This window comes from Myotis brandtii, unplaced genomic scaffold (assembly GCF_000412655.1).
Source record: "Myotis brandtii unplaced genomic scaffold, ASM41265v1 scaffold1501, whole genome shotgun sequence".
NCBI classification, from domain to species: domain Eukaryota; kingdom Metazoa; phylum Chordata; class Mammalia; order Chiroptera; family Vespertilionidae; genus Myotis; species Myotis brandtii.
Window position 1 is genome coordinate 70,519 of NW_005355417.1, and position 14,983 is coordinate 85,501.

A 14,983-nucleotide genomic window follows, 5' to 3' on the forward strand; every position below is an offset into this window, starting at 1 on the left:
TGTAGGAGCGCACTGACCACCAGTGGGCAGCTCCTGTGTTGAGCGTCTGCCCCCTGGTGGTCAGTGTGCATCATAGCGACTGGTCGTTCTGCCATTCAGTTGATTTGTATATTAGCCTTTTATTATATAGGATCTTTTTTTTCTTTAATATATTTTATTCATTTTTTATAGAGAGGAGGGGAGAGGGATAGAGTTAGAAACATCGATGAGAGAGAAACATCGATCAGCTGCTCCTGTACACTCCCTACTGGGGATGTACCCACAACCAACGTACATGCCCTTGACCAGAATCGAACCTGGGACCCTTCAGTCTGCAGGCCAACGCTCTATCCACTGAGTCAAGCTGGTTAGGGCTACGCTTTTATTATTATAGATAACCGTGATACTGACACTGATACAATACACCAATCTCAGATTACCCCTATTCATCTGTGTGTGTGTGTGCATGCGCATTCATGTGTGCACACATGCATCATTGGTTCTTTTTGTATTTTCATTTCTCTACTGAAACTTTCCATTTGTCTAAGGAGTGTTCCCTTAATTCTAAGAGCACTGGTTATTATTATGTTCTTTAAACTCTATCTGTATCATTTCAGGACCGGCATCTTTTAATCGTCCTTTTCCTTGAGAGATGTTGAGATTTTCCTGGTCGTTCATATTTGGAGCAATTTGGGGTTGTAGCCTATAGATTGTGAATATTATTTAAAGGACTCTGGGTCCTGTTTAACTGCTATGGAGATGCTGTTTTGTTTTGTTTTGTTTTGGCCAGGAGCCAACCATTAGGTTCAGGCTGAAAGTTCCCCACCTTCTGTGACTGTGGTTCCAATGTCAGTTCAGTTGCCAAAGCCTCTTTGCGATCCATCTCAGGTGTCGTGCCGCCCAGCACCAGTGTGGGGCCAGGCAGATCCGAGCACATCCAACTTGGGAGTAAGCCCGAGACTTCACACCCAGCATTTTCAGGTCACTTTCTTGAGCTCCCCCCCATCCATGGTCTCCCTGACACTTTCCTGCGCCTAGGGGGCGCCCCTCCTGGTATTCTGGATACAACGTCTAGGTTTTAGTTCCCCTGCTCTGTCCTACAATCTCCTGAGCCAGATTCTGCCTCGGGGCCAAGCTGTGGAAAAAAGAAAGAAAACTAATGGGGATTCCAGGCATGTTCTTGGGACCCCGGATTCTCTGGTCAGAGGCAAGGGTTCTCCCTTGGGGGTCAGGGGCCTGTTGCACCACACAGGGCTGCCCAGGGTGGGATGGGGAAGAGCCAACAGGGGAAGGAAGCACTGAGGGAAGAAGCAAGGGATTTCCTCCACATTCTGTCTCCCAAACGAGAAGTGAGGGGCTTCCCTTTGAGCTTTCGTTCCCTGTCTGCTGGAACTTCAGGGTTTCAGCTTAAAGAATTCCATTTGCAATAGCTTCAAAAAGTATGAAGACCTAGGAATAGATCTAACAAAACAGGTACAAGACATCTGTAGAGAAAGTTATAAAATCTGATTAAGATACTTCTGAGGGACCTAACTAAACAGACATCCCAAGCTCATCATTAAAAGACTGAATATTGTAAAGACGTCTGTTCTCCCCTGATTTGAAGTTTAAATGCAATACCCGTTAAAAGGTCAACAAATATCTTTTAAATGAAACTTAACAGCTTTTCCTAAAATTTACACAGAAGTGTGATTTATAAGGGCACAAATAGGGAAGATACTGTTGGGGTAGGAGGCTTTCTTCTACTGGATGCCAAGAAGTGTTTTTTTTAAACTACAGCAATTAGGAGTGCGGTGTTACACAGGGATATTCAAATAACCCCACGCAACAGGTTGGAAAGGCCAACCAAGTTCCTGGACAGAATCCTTCGATCACAGCAGAAAGCCTTTTCTGCATGAGTATGAATGAGTTAGCAAGCATGCGTCGCACTCTTGTTTTGTGCTAGGTGCTACAGTGGATACAAAAAGACAAAATACTCTCATTGTCCATTTAAAGCTTCAAATTTTGCTGACAGAATAAAAGACCTGCCCAAGTAAAGGAGTCAGAGGACAAAACCCAGAAGAACAAAGAACAGTCAGGTGGTGTGGATAAAAGTGTGGGCAAGTTAGGGGACGAAGAGATCAAAGAGATCTGGGGTCACTGGGGAAGTTTTCATGGAGAAACAGGATCTGAAAAAGGAGGTAAAAAACGGCTGGGGCCTCAAAGGGCAGAAGTCAAATGACTGCCCTGGGGAACTAGCATGAGACCAAGCACGCGGGGAGGAGTGAGAGCAACGTGCTGCACGCTGCGCGGGAGACAGGGAGATGCAACAAACCATCCTCAACCCCGGCAGCCGGCAGCCTCCATCAAACAGAGAATGCGCTCTGGCTGCCAGTTCCAGGAGTCGGACGTTTTCTGATAAAAAACCAAGTCACTGAAACTCCTGAACAGGTGATAAACATAGAGCAGCTGTGAAGGATTTTTAGAGGCATAAACTCTAGCTCTGAGGTTTGACTGGGGGGTGGTAAGGGTATGGAGATCGTAGGAAGAAAAGGAAGGAACAGATCTGAAATACTCATCAGGAATTAAAATCATAAACTAGCACTGAGCTCTAAAAGCACACTAAGGTGCAGGTTTTATCAGATTCGTAGTTAGGTAGCAAAAAGGGTGTGAAACAACCTACATATGAGGCATTCCACAAATAAAATTAACATGCGGAAGGAAATATTTAACTTTCCGGTTGGACCTACCAGTATTTACTTTCGACGTTACATGAGCCACATCAATTTTCTGGGACCTGGTGAGCGGGACAGCTTTTGCAGAAGGAGAGTGGGTTATATTCTTCCTTCCATCTTTTGCTTTACTTATCTTTGAAAGGGGTGCAAAAATGCCTGAGGGAGAACGTGGAATTTTGGTGTTAAGCAATTAAAAAAGCATTTCAAAGCCAGTACAACTGCTTAGTAATATAAATCTTTAAGTTCGTTTTTAGCACCTACTAGGTGTCCCGTAGGGACAGACAAAAAAACACAGTACATGGCCGCAAAGAGCTTACAACCTAGTTGTCAAGACAAACGACATACACAATAACTTAAGAATCCCATACAAGACACATAATCAGATGTTAAGTGAAATTACAGGGGGAAGAGAAATGAGTAAAGGTCACAGTTTTCCATTATAATTATTTCTAAGATATTGACAAATAGTGCACTATATAATATAAAAACCACTCTTCTATGTCACTTTATCTCTACCTCCTTTCAGACTCATATTTTCCCACATTAAAGCTTTTTATGTCCACATTTTATCTCTCTTCAAGCTTGTACAGCTTTAGAAGACAAAATTCAATATTACTCATCTCTGCATTCCCCCACGGTACCGAATTACAGTGCCTTACACATACAGGGAAATAAAAAATCCTGAGTATAAAATATAACCTTCCCTAAATGCCTAGCCCTCAGCTCCTGCCAGTCATAAACAATACAGTGTGTGCTGGGGAAGGAGGAACGCATAGACACAGGGAGGAGGTGTCTATATGCAATGGCTGGGAGCACAGAATTTCATTTAAAACGGAGTTTATCCAAAAAAATTATCCAGTATCAATAAGCATGTATAGACGTCACAGTGGATATGGACTATAAATACCAAGATGATCTTGCTAAGACATTTTTATAAAGAAAATAAAGTCCTAATATGTATATTATACACTTCCATTGAGTGTTTATAACCTACCAGACATCATGAGTAAAATGTAATATATTAGAACCAACTTGTTTTAAAATAAAATTGTAGAAATGTTCAAGATTCTACAAAAAGTGAGTGCTTTGTACTAGCTCACAAGTGTAACAAGTGTCAACTGTGATACTTTGCTGCTGATCTTGACTCTTTCCTCCCATGGACTCTACAATGCCATGCCCTGATTTTCTTACTTCTTTGATTTATCCACAATGTTCTGCTCTGTCTCCCACCTTCCCAATTTTCCTTGACTTTCTATTCTATTCTTTGACAAACACACACACACACACACACACACACACACACACACACACACACACACACACACACACACACACACACACACACACACACACACACACACACACACACACACACACACGTTAGCCCTTGATGATGATCACATTCTGTGTTGCCAAGAATTGGGGGGGAAATTATTTTATCTCTGGGAATATAAACGTATACAATGTTATTGAAGAGGTGTGCCCAAAGATTTCGAGGTCACATTTGCATATTGTGAGGAGAAAATAGATTTCAAGAGTCAAAGCAATTTCTAGTTTACTGCTATAACCCGTTTTGGAAACTGACTGGGCTCAGAACACCAAGCTGGCTCAGCAGGAAGGTTACTCCCATTCTTTTGCATAACCCAACACATGATTCTTGCCCCCCAACTTGCCTTCAAGTTTGTAAAGGAAGACAGAGGCAAGGTTCCTGGGGGGATCCAGCTTTGTCCTAATCAAGCATGCCTCTCCTTCGGCTGATGAGATCTGGGGAGCCCACATGCATCTGTTACAATATAAGCACTTCCCAGCATCTGATTTACATCTGCCATGTGTGTTGCTAATGGTTTTGATCTTGCCCTTGGTCTGCTTGACAGGTGCCAAAATTAGCTAATAGAGGAAAATTAAAATTAAATTCTTAATCTCTCACAACTAACCATATAAATTCCCAATTGTTTAAGTAATGTAGTTTAAAAAAATTAAAACATTCAAAAGAATAAAACATATAACGTATAACTAATGATTATATTAGGAAGAGCTATCTAAGCTTAAAAGCAATGTAAGAAGTTTTAAAGGCAAAGGCCTTTTAACTACATAAAACTATATGTTCAAAAACACTGCAAATGAAGTTCAAAGGCAAATCACAAACTGAACAAGATATCTGTAAGAAACATAAGGGCTTCATATCCTAAATATGTATTTGTATTTTTAAAAACTCTTACTTGTTTAAAAAAACAACAACACTAATATCCCAAAATGTTAATGGACAAGTAATATGAATATCTCTTTGTAACTGTCAAGATAACATACAAAATACACATACTACAATAAAATATTTAAGGGTTTTATTTCTCCACTGAGAAATATGAATTCAGACAGAAATTTTCACCCATCTAATTAGAAAAAAAAAGAAAATGGAGACACAAAAATAAGAATATTTAAAAATTTGGGGAAATTATATTGGCTGTCAAGTAAAAGTACAGAATATATAACTATATATATAATCCAAATTTTGTTACAAAGTTAAACAGAAAAAAACACAGATGATTTTCTTCTTTTTCCTTTTTTATGTTTTTCAAATCTTATACAATGAGCATTTTTTGAACCAAAAAAAATTAATAATGGACCAAGCAAATGAGGCTCCATCATAAGTGTATGACAGAAGGATACTGGTCATTTGGATAATTTGTAACAGCTAGCGAGTAGCTAACATGTTTTGAGTGCTTACAGGGAATCAAGCACTATGCTAGGTGCTTTATATATTCATCAACACGTTTAATCCTCATATGAGTCCTTGGGGTATTGTTATCCCCATTTCATAGAAGATAAATTGAGGCACAAGAAGAGAAAAAGGGTCACACAGCTGGTAGGTAGAGAAGCTGATTCACACCCACCCACACAGACTCCAAAGCCCACACTCCTCAGCAATTCACCATATTGCCTCCCCATGGGGCTCTAAGATGAAATACGGTGCAGCCAGGGAAATGAATGTTCTAGAAGAATACCTCATGGCAAGGAAAAATATTCACAACATAGTAAGTATCAAATTGAAATCAATGTGTCAAGGGTACGTGTGTGCGTGTGTGCATGTGTGTGTACGCAAGAGAAAGAGAATATGAATTAAACAATCATTTCTCAGAAAGAGAAATGTCCCAGCTCAGGAGTCCGGAAATAAAGCTGGCCTCATTTGCTTTCCAATCTGCCAAGTTTCCAACCTCCAGGCTCTGTATTTCCTTGATAACAAAGTCCTCCCCGCAGTCGTGATACCAGCACAAGCAGGAGTTCAGGAGGTCCGAGGGGCTGGTGGTCTCCTGTGAGCACGTCTCCCAGCCCCTGAGCTGCTCTCAGCAGAAAAAAGCAGCCCCTTCAGTTATTAATAAGCAATGAGAGTGGGGGGCAGGGAGACAGAGAGTTTTATTTTCACACAATAAAAGAGTAAAAATTTGAGTATTTTAACTTAATTATCATTACGTCAGATAGGCTCTTCCTTACCATATTTGGGGGCACATTTAAAGTACTGGACTTTCCCAACACTTCCGTTGTTTTTCCCTTCTGGTTCATCCAACTCAATGCCAGCCCACTGCCCACTTGCAAATTCAGTTGTTCCACAAAATCTTAATGTTCCAACCTAAAGAAAATGTAAATTAGAGCAACTTTTGAGTATGACTAGTAACTCTATATGTTTAAAAAAAAAACATTCTCTCAAAGTAGACTTCAGAACAAGGAAATTACCAGGGATAAAAAGAGAGAGTAAGTAGTGATAAATGAGTCAATTCACCAAGAAGACATGAGTCCTAAGTCTATATGCACCTAACAACTGAGCTTCCAAACCAAAAATCACTAACAGAAAGATATATGGGAAATCTTCAAATATTTGGAAATTAAACAATGTACTTTTAAATTTCCATGGTGACAGAAAGTCACAGGGAAATTAGAAAATATTTTGAATTGAATGAGAATAACACAACATATCAAAACATATGGGATGCAGCAAAAGCAGTACTAAGAGGGTAATTTATAATATTAAAATGCTTGCATTAGGAAAGGTCTCAAATCAATGATATAAACTTCCACCTTTAGAAACTGGAAAGTGAAGACCTAAAGCAAGCCAAAGGAAAGAAAAAATACAGGGAAGTAACTAAGAACAGAAAAACAAAAGAGAAAAATCAATGAAACCAAAAGCTGGTTCTTCTGAAGAATAAATAAGATTAATAAACTTTCAGTTGGAGACCAAGGGGGGATAAAAAGAAGACACAAATTACAAACATTTCAAGTGAAAGAGGGACATTATTATTTTCCCCCCAATCATTTAAAGAATAGTAAGAAAATACTATGAATAATTCTATGCCTATACATTTCACAAATAAGATGAAATGTTCTAGTTCCTTAAAAGATACAAACTGTCAAAGCTCACACCTGTATTGAATTTGTAGTTTTAAATCTTCAACAACAAAACTTCCAGACCCAAGAGGACTCACTGGTGCATTCTACCAAAGAACTTAAGGAAAAATAATATCAGTTCTATATAAACTCTTCTAGAACATAAAAATAGATGGACCAGCTCCCAACTCAGTTTATGAAGCCAACATTAATTACCTTGATACCAAAACCAGCCAAAGACATTACAAGAAAACTATAGACCAATATCCCTCGGGAACACAGACACAAGAATCCTCACAAAACAAGAGCACATTAAAGCCAGCAATATACAGAAAGGATGGTGCATCATGACTACGTGAGGGTTATCATGAGAATGAAAGGCTAGTTCCACACTTGAGAATTAATATAATTCATCATGTCCACAGACGAAAGGGTGAAGGCAAACTTGTCCTTTTGATATATTTTTAAAAAGCTGTAGCAATTTCAACATCATTTCATGATAATATTAATTTTTTAAAAAACTCTCAGCAAACTAGGAATAGATAGCAACTTCCTTAACTAAAGGCATCTACACAAAATCTACAGCTAACAAGTTCATACCTAATAATGAAAGACTGAGTGCTTTCCCCATAAGACTGGGAACAGGGCAAGGATGTTGGTTCTCACCATTTCTATTCATCCCGGGCAACGAAATCGGTGAGAAATAAAAAAGGCATACAGATTGGAAAGAAGTAAGACTGTCTCTATTCCAAGACAGCATGATTGTTTTCATAGGCTACCTCAAAGAATCCACACAGAAAAATAGGCCAATAGAACTAGTAAATTTAGCAAGGTTACAGGATACATGGTCATACAAAAACGAACTGTATTTCTATATGCTAGTAATAACCAACTGAAAAATAAAATTTCAAAACACCACCATTTACAACACCAAAGATCATGAAAAGCTTAGGTATAAGTCTAACAAAGTATGTGCAATATCTATATGCTGAAAACTACAGAACTGATTAAATAAACCAAAGGCCTATTAGATAGAGAAATACAGTGTATTTGTGATGAAAAACTTGACATTTTTAAGATGTCACTTCTCCAACCTGATCTATGTTTAACACAGCTCCATTTGAAATCCCAGCAGGATTTTTAATAAAAATCTATAAGCTGATTCTAAAATGTCCATGGAAAGGCAAAGGAACTTAAAAAAGAAAATATTGAAGATCTAAAAATATCTGATGGCAAGACTTGCTATAAAGCTACAGCAATCTGACAGTGTAGTATTAAAGAAAGGAGAGCCATTAGATCAATGGAGCAAAATAGGACCCAGAAATATGCCCACGCATATACGGTCAATTGACACAGAAGCAAAGGCAATTCGAGAGAAAGAATAGTATAGTCTTTTCAAAAATGGTGCTGGTCCAGAGACAAAGAAGCATCGATCAGACCATCAAACCTCAGAAGGAAGGCAAAGGAGGGTGGGGGTAAGAGGAAGAGAGAAACCAAAGGACTTGTATGCATGCATATAAGCCTACCCAATGGACACAGACACTAGGGGGGTGAGGGCATGAGGGGGGGGTGGAGAAGCAATTGGGGGATAAGGACACATATGTAATACCTTAATCAATAAAGAAAAAATGGTGCTGGAACAAATGGATGGATGGAGGAGAGGAAAACGAGAGTGAGGGGGGGAGAAGGGAAGAATTCTAAAATTCCAAAATTCTAGAAAAGCAAAAACAAAAAGCCATCCCTCCCGTATGGGGTATGAAAAAAGAGAAGGGCAACAGTGAATGCCGTGAGGACTCTGGGGCTCTGTGGTGTCTTCAATGGGGTGGGTCCTCTTTCCTACATTCATTTTTATTATCAGGTTACAATTCTATCTGAGATTTCGCTATCTGTGGGGTCTCAAGGCCAGACGCCACGAATGGTGAGGCCCCCGCCCCCGTCTCTGTGAAGTAGCTGTGGGGGAAACATCACCGAGGAGGGCAGGGGGCTGCCCTCCATTCACTCAGCAGCTCCATGAGTCACTTGTTTCCCATTCAAGTAAAATGTCTTCATTGCTCAGTTCAAATAGTTTATATTCTTAAGTCATGCTTTATGGTAAATGGGCATTTCAGTTTCACATTTTCCATTAAGTATCTTCCTACCTACATATTGAATTTTTGCCAAAGACTCAAAACTGACCACACGGGACGCAGCCTTGGCACCCAGACCGCGGGCACAGTGACCTTGGGCGCAGATGTAGACACCGTAGTTCATTACTGTACCTTCTGTCCTGCAATGACCACCCGGTCCCCCAACTTCAGGCCGGCTGAGGTCAGTACTGCCTTGCCAGCGGCACGATCGGAACTTGGGGGCACGGGCTTGGAGACATCGCACAGCAGGGGCACCGCGTCCAGCAGCATCTGCTTGATTTCCTTGGCAGTGGCCGCAGCATCGGCCATTTCCAACGGCATTTCCACTGGGTCTGGAACCACATCGGCGGGCATCTCTCCTTTGTCGTTCTGCAAATAAAGAGAGAATTTTCACTTCACAACTACTTGGAGCTCTACAAAGTCATATTTAAAAAAATTTTTTTTTAATATTTCGCCCAGCCAGTATGGCTCGTGGTTGAGCGTCAACCTATGAACCAGGAGATCTCAGTTCGATTCTCAGTGAGGGCACATGCCTGGGTTGCGGGCTCAATGCCCAGTAGGGGGCGTGCAGGAGGGAGCCAATCAGTGATTCTCTCTCTCCCTTTCTCTCTAAAATCAATAAAAATATATATATTTTTTAAATTTTATAAGATGATGACACTCTTCAAGCATTTCTTTTTTTTATTGATTTTTTTTTTACAGAGAGGAAGGGAGAGGGATAGAGAGTTAGAAACATCGATGAGAGAGAAACATTGATCAGCTGCCTCCTGCACACCTCCTACTGGAGATGTGCCCGTACATGCCCTTGACCAGAATCGAACCTGGGACCTTTCAGTCTTCAGGCCGACGCTCTATCCACTGAGCCAAACCAGTTAGGGCAAAAATATATATTTTAAAAATAAATTTGCCGAAACCGGTTTGGCTCAGTGGATAGAGCGTCGGCCTGCGGACTAAAGGGTCCCGGGTTCGATTCTGATCAAGGGCATGTACCTTGGTTGCGGGCATATCTCCAGTAGGAGGTGTGCAGGAGGCAGCTGATCGATGTTTCTCTCTCATCGATGTTTCTAACTCTCTATCTCTCTCCCTTCCTCTCTGTAAAAAATCAATAAAATATAAAAAAAAAACTAATCAAAAATAAATTTAACATCTACGATATGCCAGGCACCATTCCAAGGGCTAAAGGTACAACATGAAGGACACAAAACGCCCTGCCCTCCAAGAGCACATTCTATTGGGAGAGACAGACTATCAACAGTCAAACAAGGGAAATACGTGATGTGTTAATGGTAGAACACGGTGGCGCAGGGAAGAGGACACAGGGGTAGAGGGGCTACCTGTGCGGGGTAGCAGGGAGGCCTCGTTGCTAAGAAGCGCTGACGCAGAGGCCCTAAGCGGGCAGCACGGAGGCTGGCGGTGAGGAAAGCATTCCAGGCTCAGGAAGAGCAAGTGCTGAGGCGAGTCACAGCAGCCAGCAGCACAGGCTGGGAAGGCGGGTGTGGAGACAGGAGCCACGGGTGACTGGCTTCCCAACCCCAGACCTGAGCCTCCCTCCCCCGCCCCACAGCCACCACCTCGGCTCTGTGACCTCAGCCCCTCGGCCCACTCCTGGGGTGACTCAGATTCCAGGAATGGGAGCTACGTACAGTCTCCACACTTTTCAGATCTGGGCTCTGAATCAAGACAACAGCTCTGTTCTCACTCTGAAGGAGAGACTGCCTGGGACTTACCCTGCAGCAAGAGGAAACCGGACAGCTACCAGCCCACTAGCATTTGCATGGTGCTCATGGAATGAAAACCCTTTATCCTTGCCCGTTCATGTAGGAGAATTTGTAGTAGGAGAGACAAACACCAACTAACCAAGTAAAAATAGTTCTTACATTTCTAGCTTGCGAATGAGGAAAATTAGGCCAGGAGAGACTAATGACTTGCTCAAAGTCACTAACATGACCACTGGCGGAGATGACTTTATAATCCATGTCTAGGCCACCTCTCTCGGGTTTCTCCTCCAGGCTATGCTGTCCTCAAACGAGTGATCTTTCCCATGTTCCCAACTCAAAACTTAGAGCTTATGAGAGGCATTCCAGATTGTAATCTTTTAACATGAGGAATCAAGATTCTTTCACTAAGAAACTTTTTCCCCATTTCTTCTTTACTGATAATTATCTTCAAATGACCCATATGGTGAAGATAAGTTTACAAGAACCATTTTTTTGTTTAAAATTTGAGTCAGTTTGGTCCTAAGTAAAAATGTGGCAGGATTGTAAGAAGCTAGGGACATTCCTTGACAAGCAGAATAAGGGAAACTGGGACAAAATAATTAAACAAGGCCAAACAATTTGAGAAATTTATAGGAAGCTAACAAATCACAAGGTGTTATCTTCCCTAACCAAGAACACTTAGCAGCAAAAGGTTCACACGTTCCAGACAATCCCAGGGCAGACCAGCCTCGGTCCTGGTCCCTCTCCAATGATGTTCTTTAAAAATAAAACAAACCAAAAAATAAACCTTTCCCTCTATACACACGTTTTGATGACTCAACATATTGAAGGACCCCTGGAAAACTAATGAGTATTCTATTAAGTCCCTCCCCTGAGTCCTCCCCTAAGAATCCCAAAGGCTGAAGACAGACAAAGGACCCATGGTGCACTCTCGCTAGAGTACCCCCACGCCTTGTCTCTCTGTTCTATTTCTCTAAGGCAGTGGTTCTCAACCTGTGGGTCGCGACCCCTTTGGGGGTCGAACGACCCTTCACAGGGGTCGCCTAAGGCCATTGGAAAAGACATATATAATTACATATTGTTTTTGTGATTAATCACTATGCTTTAATTATGTTCAATTTGTAACAATGAAAATACATCCTGCATATCAGATATTTACATTACGATTCATAACAGTAGCAAAATTACAGTTATGAAGTAGCAACGAAAATAATTTTATGGTTGGGGGTCACCACAACATGAGGAACTGTATTAAAGGGTCACGGCATTAGGAAGGTTGAGAACCACTGTTCTAAGGGATCCCATGAGAGTTGCAACCATGGGAGCAACGGGCAGCGGCAGCTCGTCCCAGGCTAACCCCCTCACCCTATCTCCAAGGCCCCCTTTATCTCTTCCTCTCTCCTGTTGCTTCTTCCACCTTAAGCCCTTCCTTTGTTTCACCGTAACCAGCTTTAATAAACATCCTCTGAAAATTACCTGAACTCGCACTGTGAATCTTTCCTACACGAAATCAAGAACCCACACACAGGGGCCCAAAGAAGACCTGCTCTGGGCCCAGTCCCTGTCCAGTAACAAAAATATGATAAGAAGACATGTTATCACATTTCTGGGATGGTAATGGGCTATTTCAATCCCAGATCTCAAAGAAAAAATACAAAATATAATGAAGATATGTATATGACTATATTAATAACATACTAATATATATATTAGTATCTTATTAGGCTTGCTTAAGCTAAGCCTAAGCAACTGTTACAACCAGACGACCAAATGACTGACAACTGGCTGGTAGCTATGACACACACTGACCACCAGGGGGCAGACGCTCAATGAAGGAGCTGCCCCCTGGTGGTTAGTGTGCTCCCACAGCCTACCTCCCCCGGCCAGCCAACCTCCTGAGGTCCCTCCCCCGGGACTGGGCGAGAGGGCCCCTATTGGCCCCAGTCACCTGCCAGGCCGAGGGACCCCACCCATACACAAATTCGTGCACTGGGCCTCTAGTGTACTCAATAAAAAGAGAAAATGTGAAGAGCGATATGATTTCACTTATATGTGGGACATAAAACTGAAAGCAACAAATGAATTAAGAAAAGCAAACAAAAACTCATAACACAGATAACAGTATGGTAGTTACCAGAGGAAGGGGGTTTGGGGAACCAGTCAAGGGTAAAGGGGGTCAATTATATGGTGACAAGATTTGATTTTGGGTGGTGGGCACACAGTGCAATGTGAAGATCATGTATCATAGAAATGTACACTTGAAACCTATATAATCCCTACTAAGCAATGTCACCCCAATAGATTTAATAAAAAGAAAAAAGAGATGGAAATTTTTTAACATAAATACCTATACTGATAAGTTGTAAGCTATATTTACAATGATTATTTCATTTCATATTTTTGTTAAATCTTCACCTTTCTAGAGTAAGTCACACACTTATGTTAATTCCTATAAAATTTAGCAACTAAAACTTCTGTTAAGAAAAACATTAAAACAAATAACAATGATTATGTCATGCTAACATAAGAAGGCTTGTTCATGGTTAATTACAGAATTCCTTTTTTTTTCTGAAATAGTGGTTATCAGAGCATGATCCAAGGGCTACTGCTGAACCACATAGTGACTGATTTTTTTTTTCTAAGTACTAAACTTCAAAATATGGTAATCTATTATTATTTCTGGCATGAATTGGCAATTTACCTCAATGACATACCTTGCTGTGTGGTAGGCAGACAGACATGAGCAGAGCAAGGCTGATGGGCGAGGTACAATAGATCACCAGGGTGGAAAGCCCCGGGTGCCTAGCCAACAGGCAAAACTGGAAAAACAAGGCCCTTCCTCCCCTAGGTGTCTCTCTCTGGTCATATGGTTTAGACCCCCTGACCTTTCCTATCTCTGATCTTGCCGTTCAAACACTCCCTGACCTTTCCTCCCCTGGCATGTTGCTAGTCTTGCTGGTTACACAACCTTGGAGGGGGAATGAACGAGGGGGCTGGAGAACAGCCCTTAAGCATTAAACCCCCGGGACAGTGAGGTTCTGACCCAAACCCCCGGGACAATGAGGTTCTGACCCAAACCCTCGGGACAATGAGGTTCTGACCCACGTCATATGCATCTAAGCCTCAGTTGTGTTTCAGCTCCAGGCCCAGAAAAACAACAAAACCAGAGGAATGGCTGACACCAGGACCAGCTGCACTGACTAATGACCCCTGCCCTGGCGTCAACCAATCAGTGAGGACCATGACCCTGAAAGCACCACCAGGAAAGCTGATGAATATTCTATTAAGATCTTCTCCTGGGACCTCCCCTAAATTCTCCACCCTTAAAAGCCCTCAGGACGAGGAGGACCCCGTGTGCTCTCCCTCCTGGGAGCACCCCTGTGCCTTTCCCCTCCCCTTCTTCTCCACCCCCACTCCCAGGTGCATTACCATTACCTTCCTCTCCTAAGCTTCAAAGACCCCTTCGTTTGCCTCTCTAACTTGTTGCCTGAGCCCATTTCTCCTACCACTCACTTCTACCTCTGTTACTTTCTAAATAAATGTTCTCTTATAGTGTGAGTCTTGGCTCTGAGTTCCTTCCTGGCCAGAACTCACGTACGGAGGTTGCTGAACCCAGGTCTGGTCTGACTCCAGTGGTCTAACACCTGGTGCCTTTCTCGCCACCGCCAACAACTGCATCTTACTGGGTTCAAAATATTCTCTCCACTAGTGGGGTTTGTCAACAGTTTACTAGCAAAAGCAAACACGCTCACCCTCACATTCCAGCCAAACTGAATTATCATCCCCTAGCCGTCGTCGCTCATGCTACTGTCTGTGCCTACAATGCTTTTCTCACCTCTTTCCTGTATGTACCTGGTTAATTTTAACTAGGTTTGAGCACTCACTGTCACCTCTGCCAGACACCCCCCCATATAGGCCCTCTGTGCACACGCACCCACCCCTCTACCACTAAACTTAACACTCTACAGCAAAACCGACTGCTTACTTGTCCACCCTCCCCTCTAGACTCTATTCTCTTTGAAGACAAAGACTTACCTCATTTATTGTTGTTTTCTCCCAGTGCCCAATA

The 14,983-nt window shown here is 42.0% G+C and overlaps 1 protein-coding gene across 3 annotated transcripts in view; it reads right to left on the reverse strand.

The window, feature by feature from the left end:
* The window catches only part of CLIP4 (CAP-GLY domain containing linker protein family, member 4), a 53,420-nt gene that overhangs the window by 19,336 nt on the left and 19,101 nt on the right, over positions 1-14,983 (reverse strand). For all 3 annotated transcript variants that reach the window (XM_014535766.1, XM_014535768.1, XM_014535769.1), the window contains exons 7-9: positions 9,329-9,565; positions 6,183-6,318; positions 2,709-2,849 (exon numbers count right to left, since the gene is read on the reverse strand). In XM_014535766.1, the coding sequence (XP_014391252.1) occupies positions 2,709-2,849; positions 6,183-6,318; positions 9,329-9,565 (514 nt within the window). The remainder of the gene's footprint in view (positions 1-2,708; positions 2,850-6,182; positions 6,319-9,328; positions 9,566-14,983) is intronic.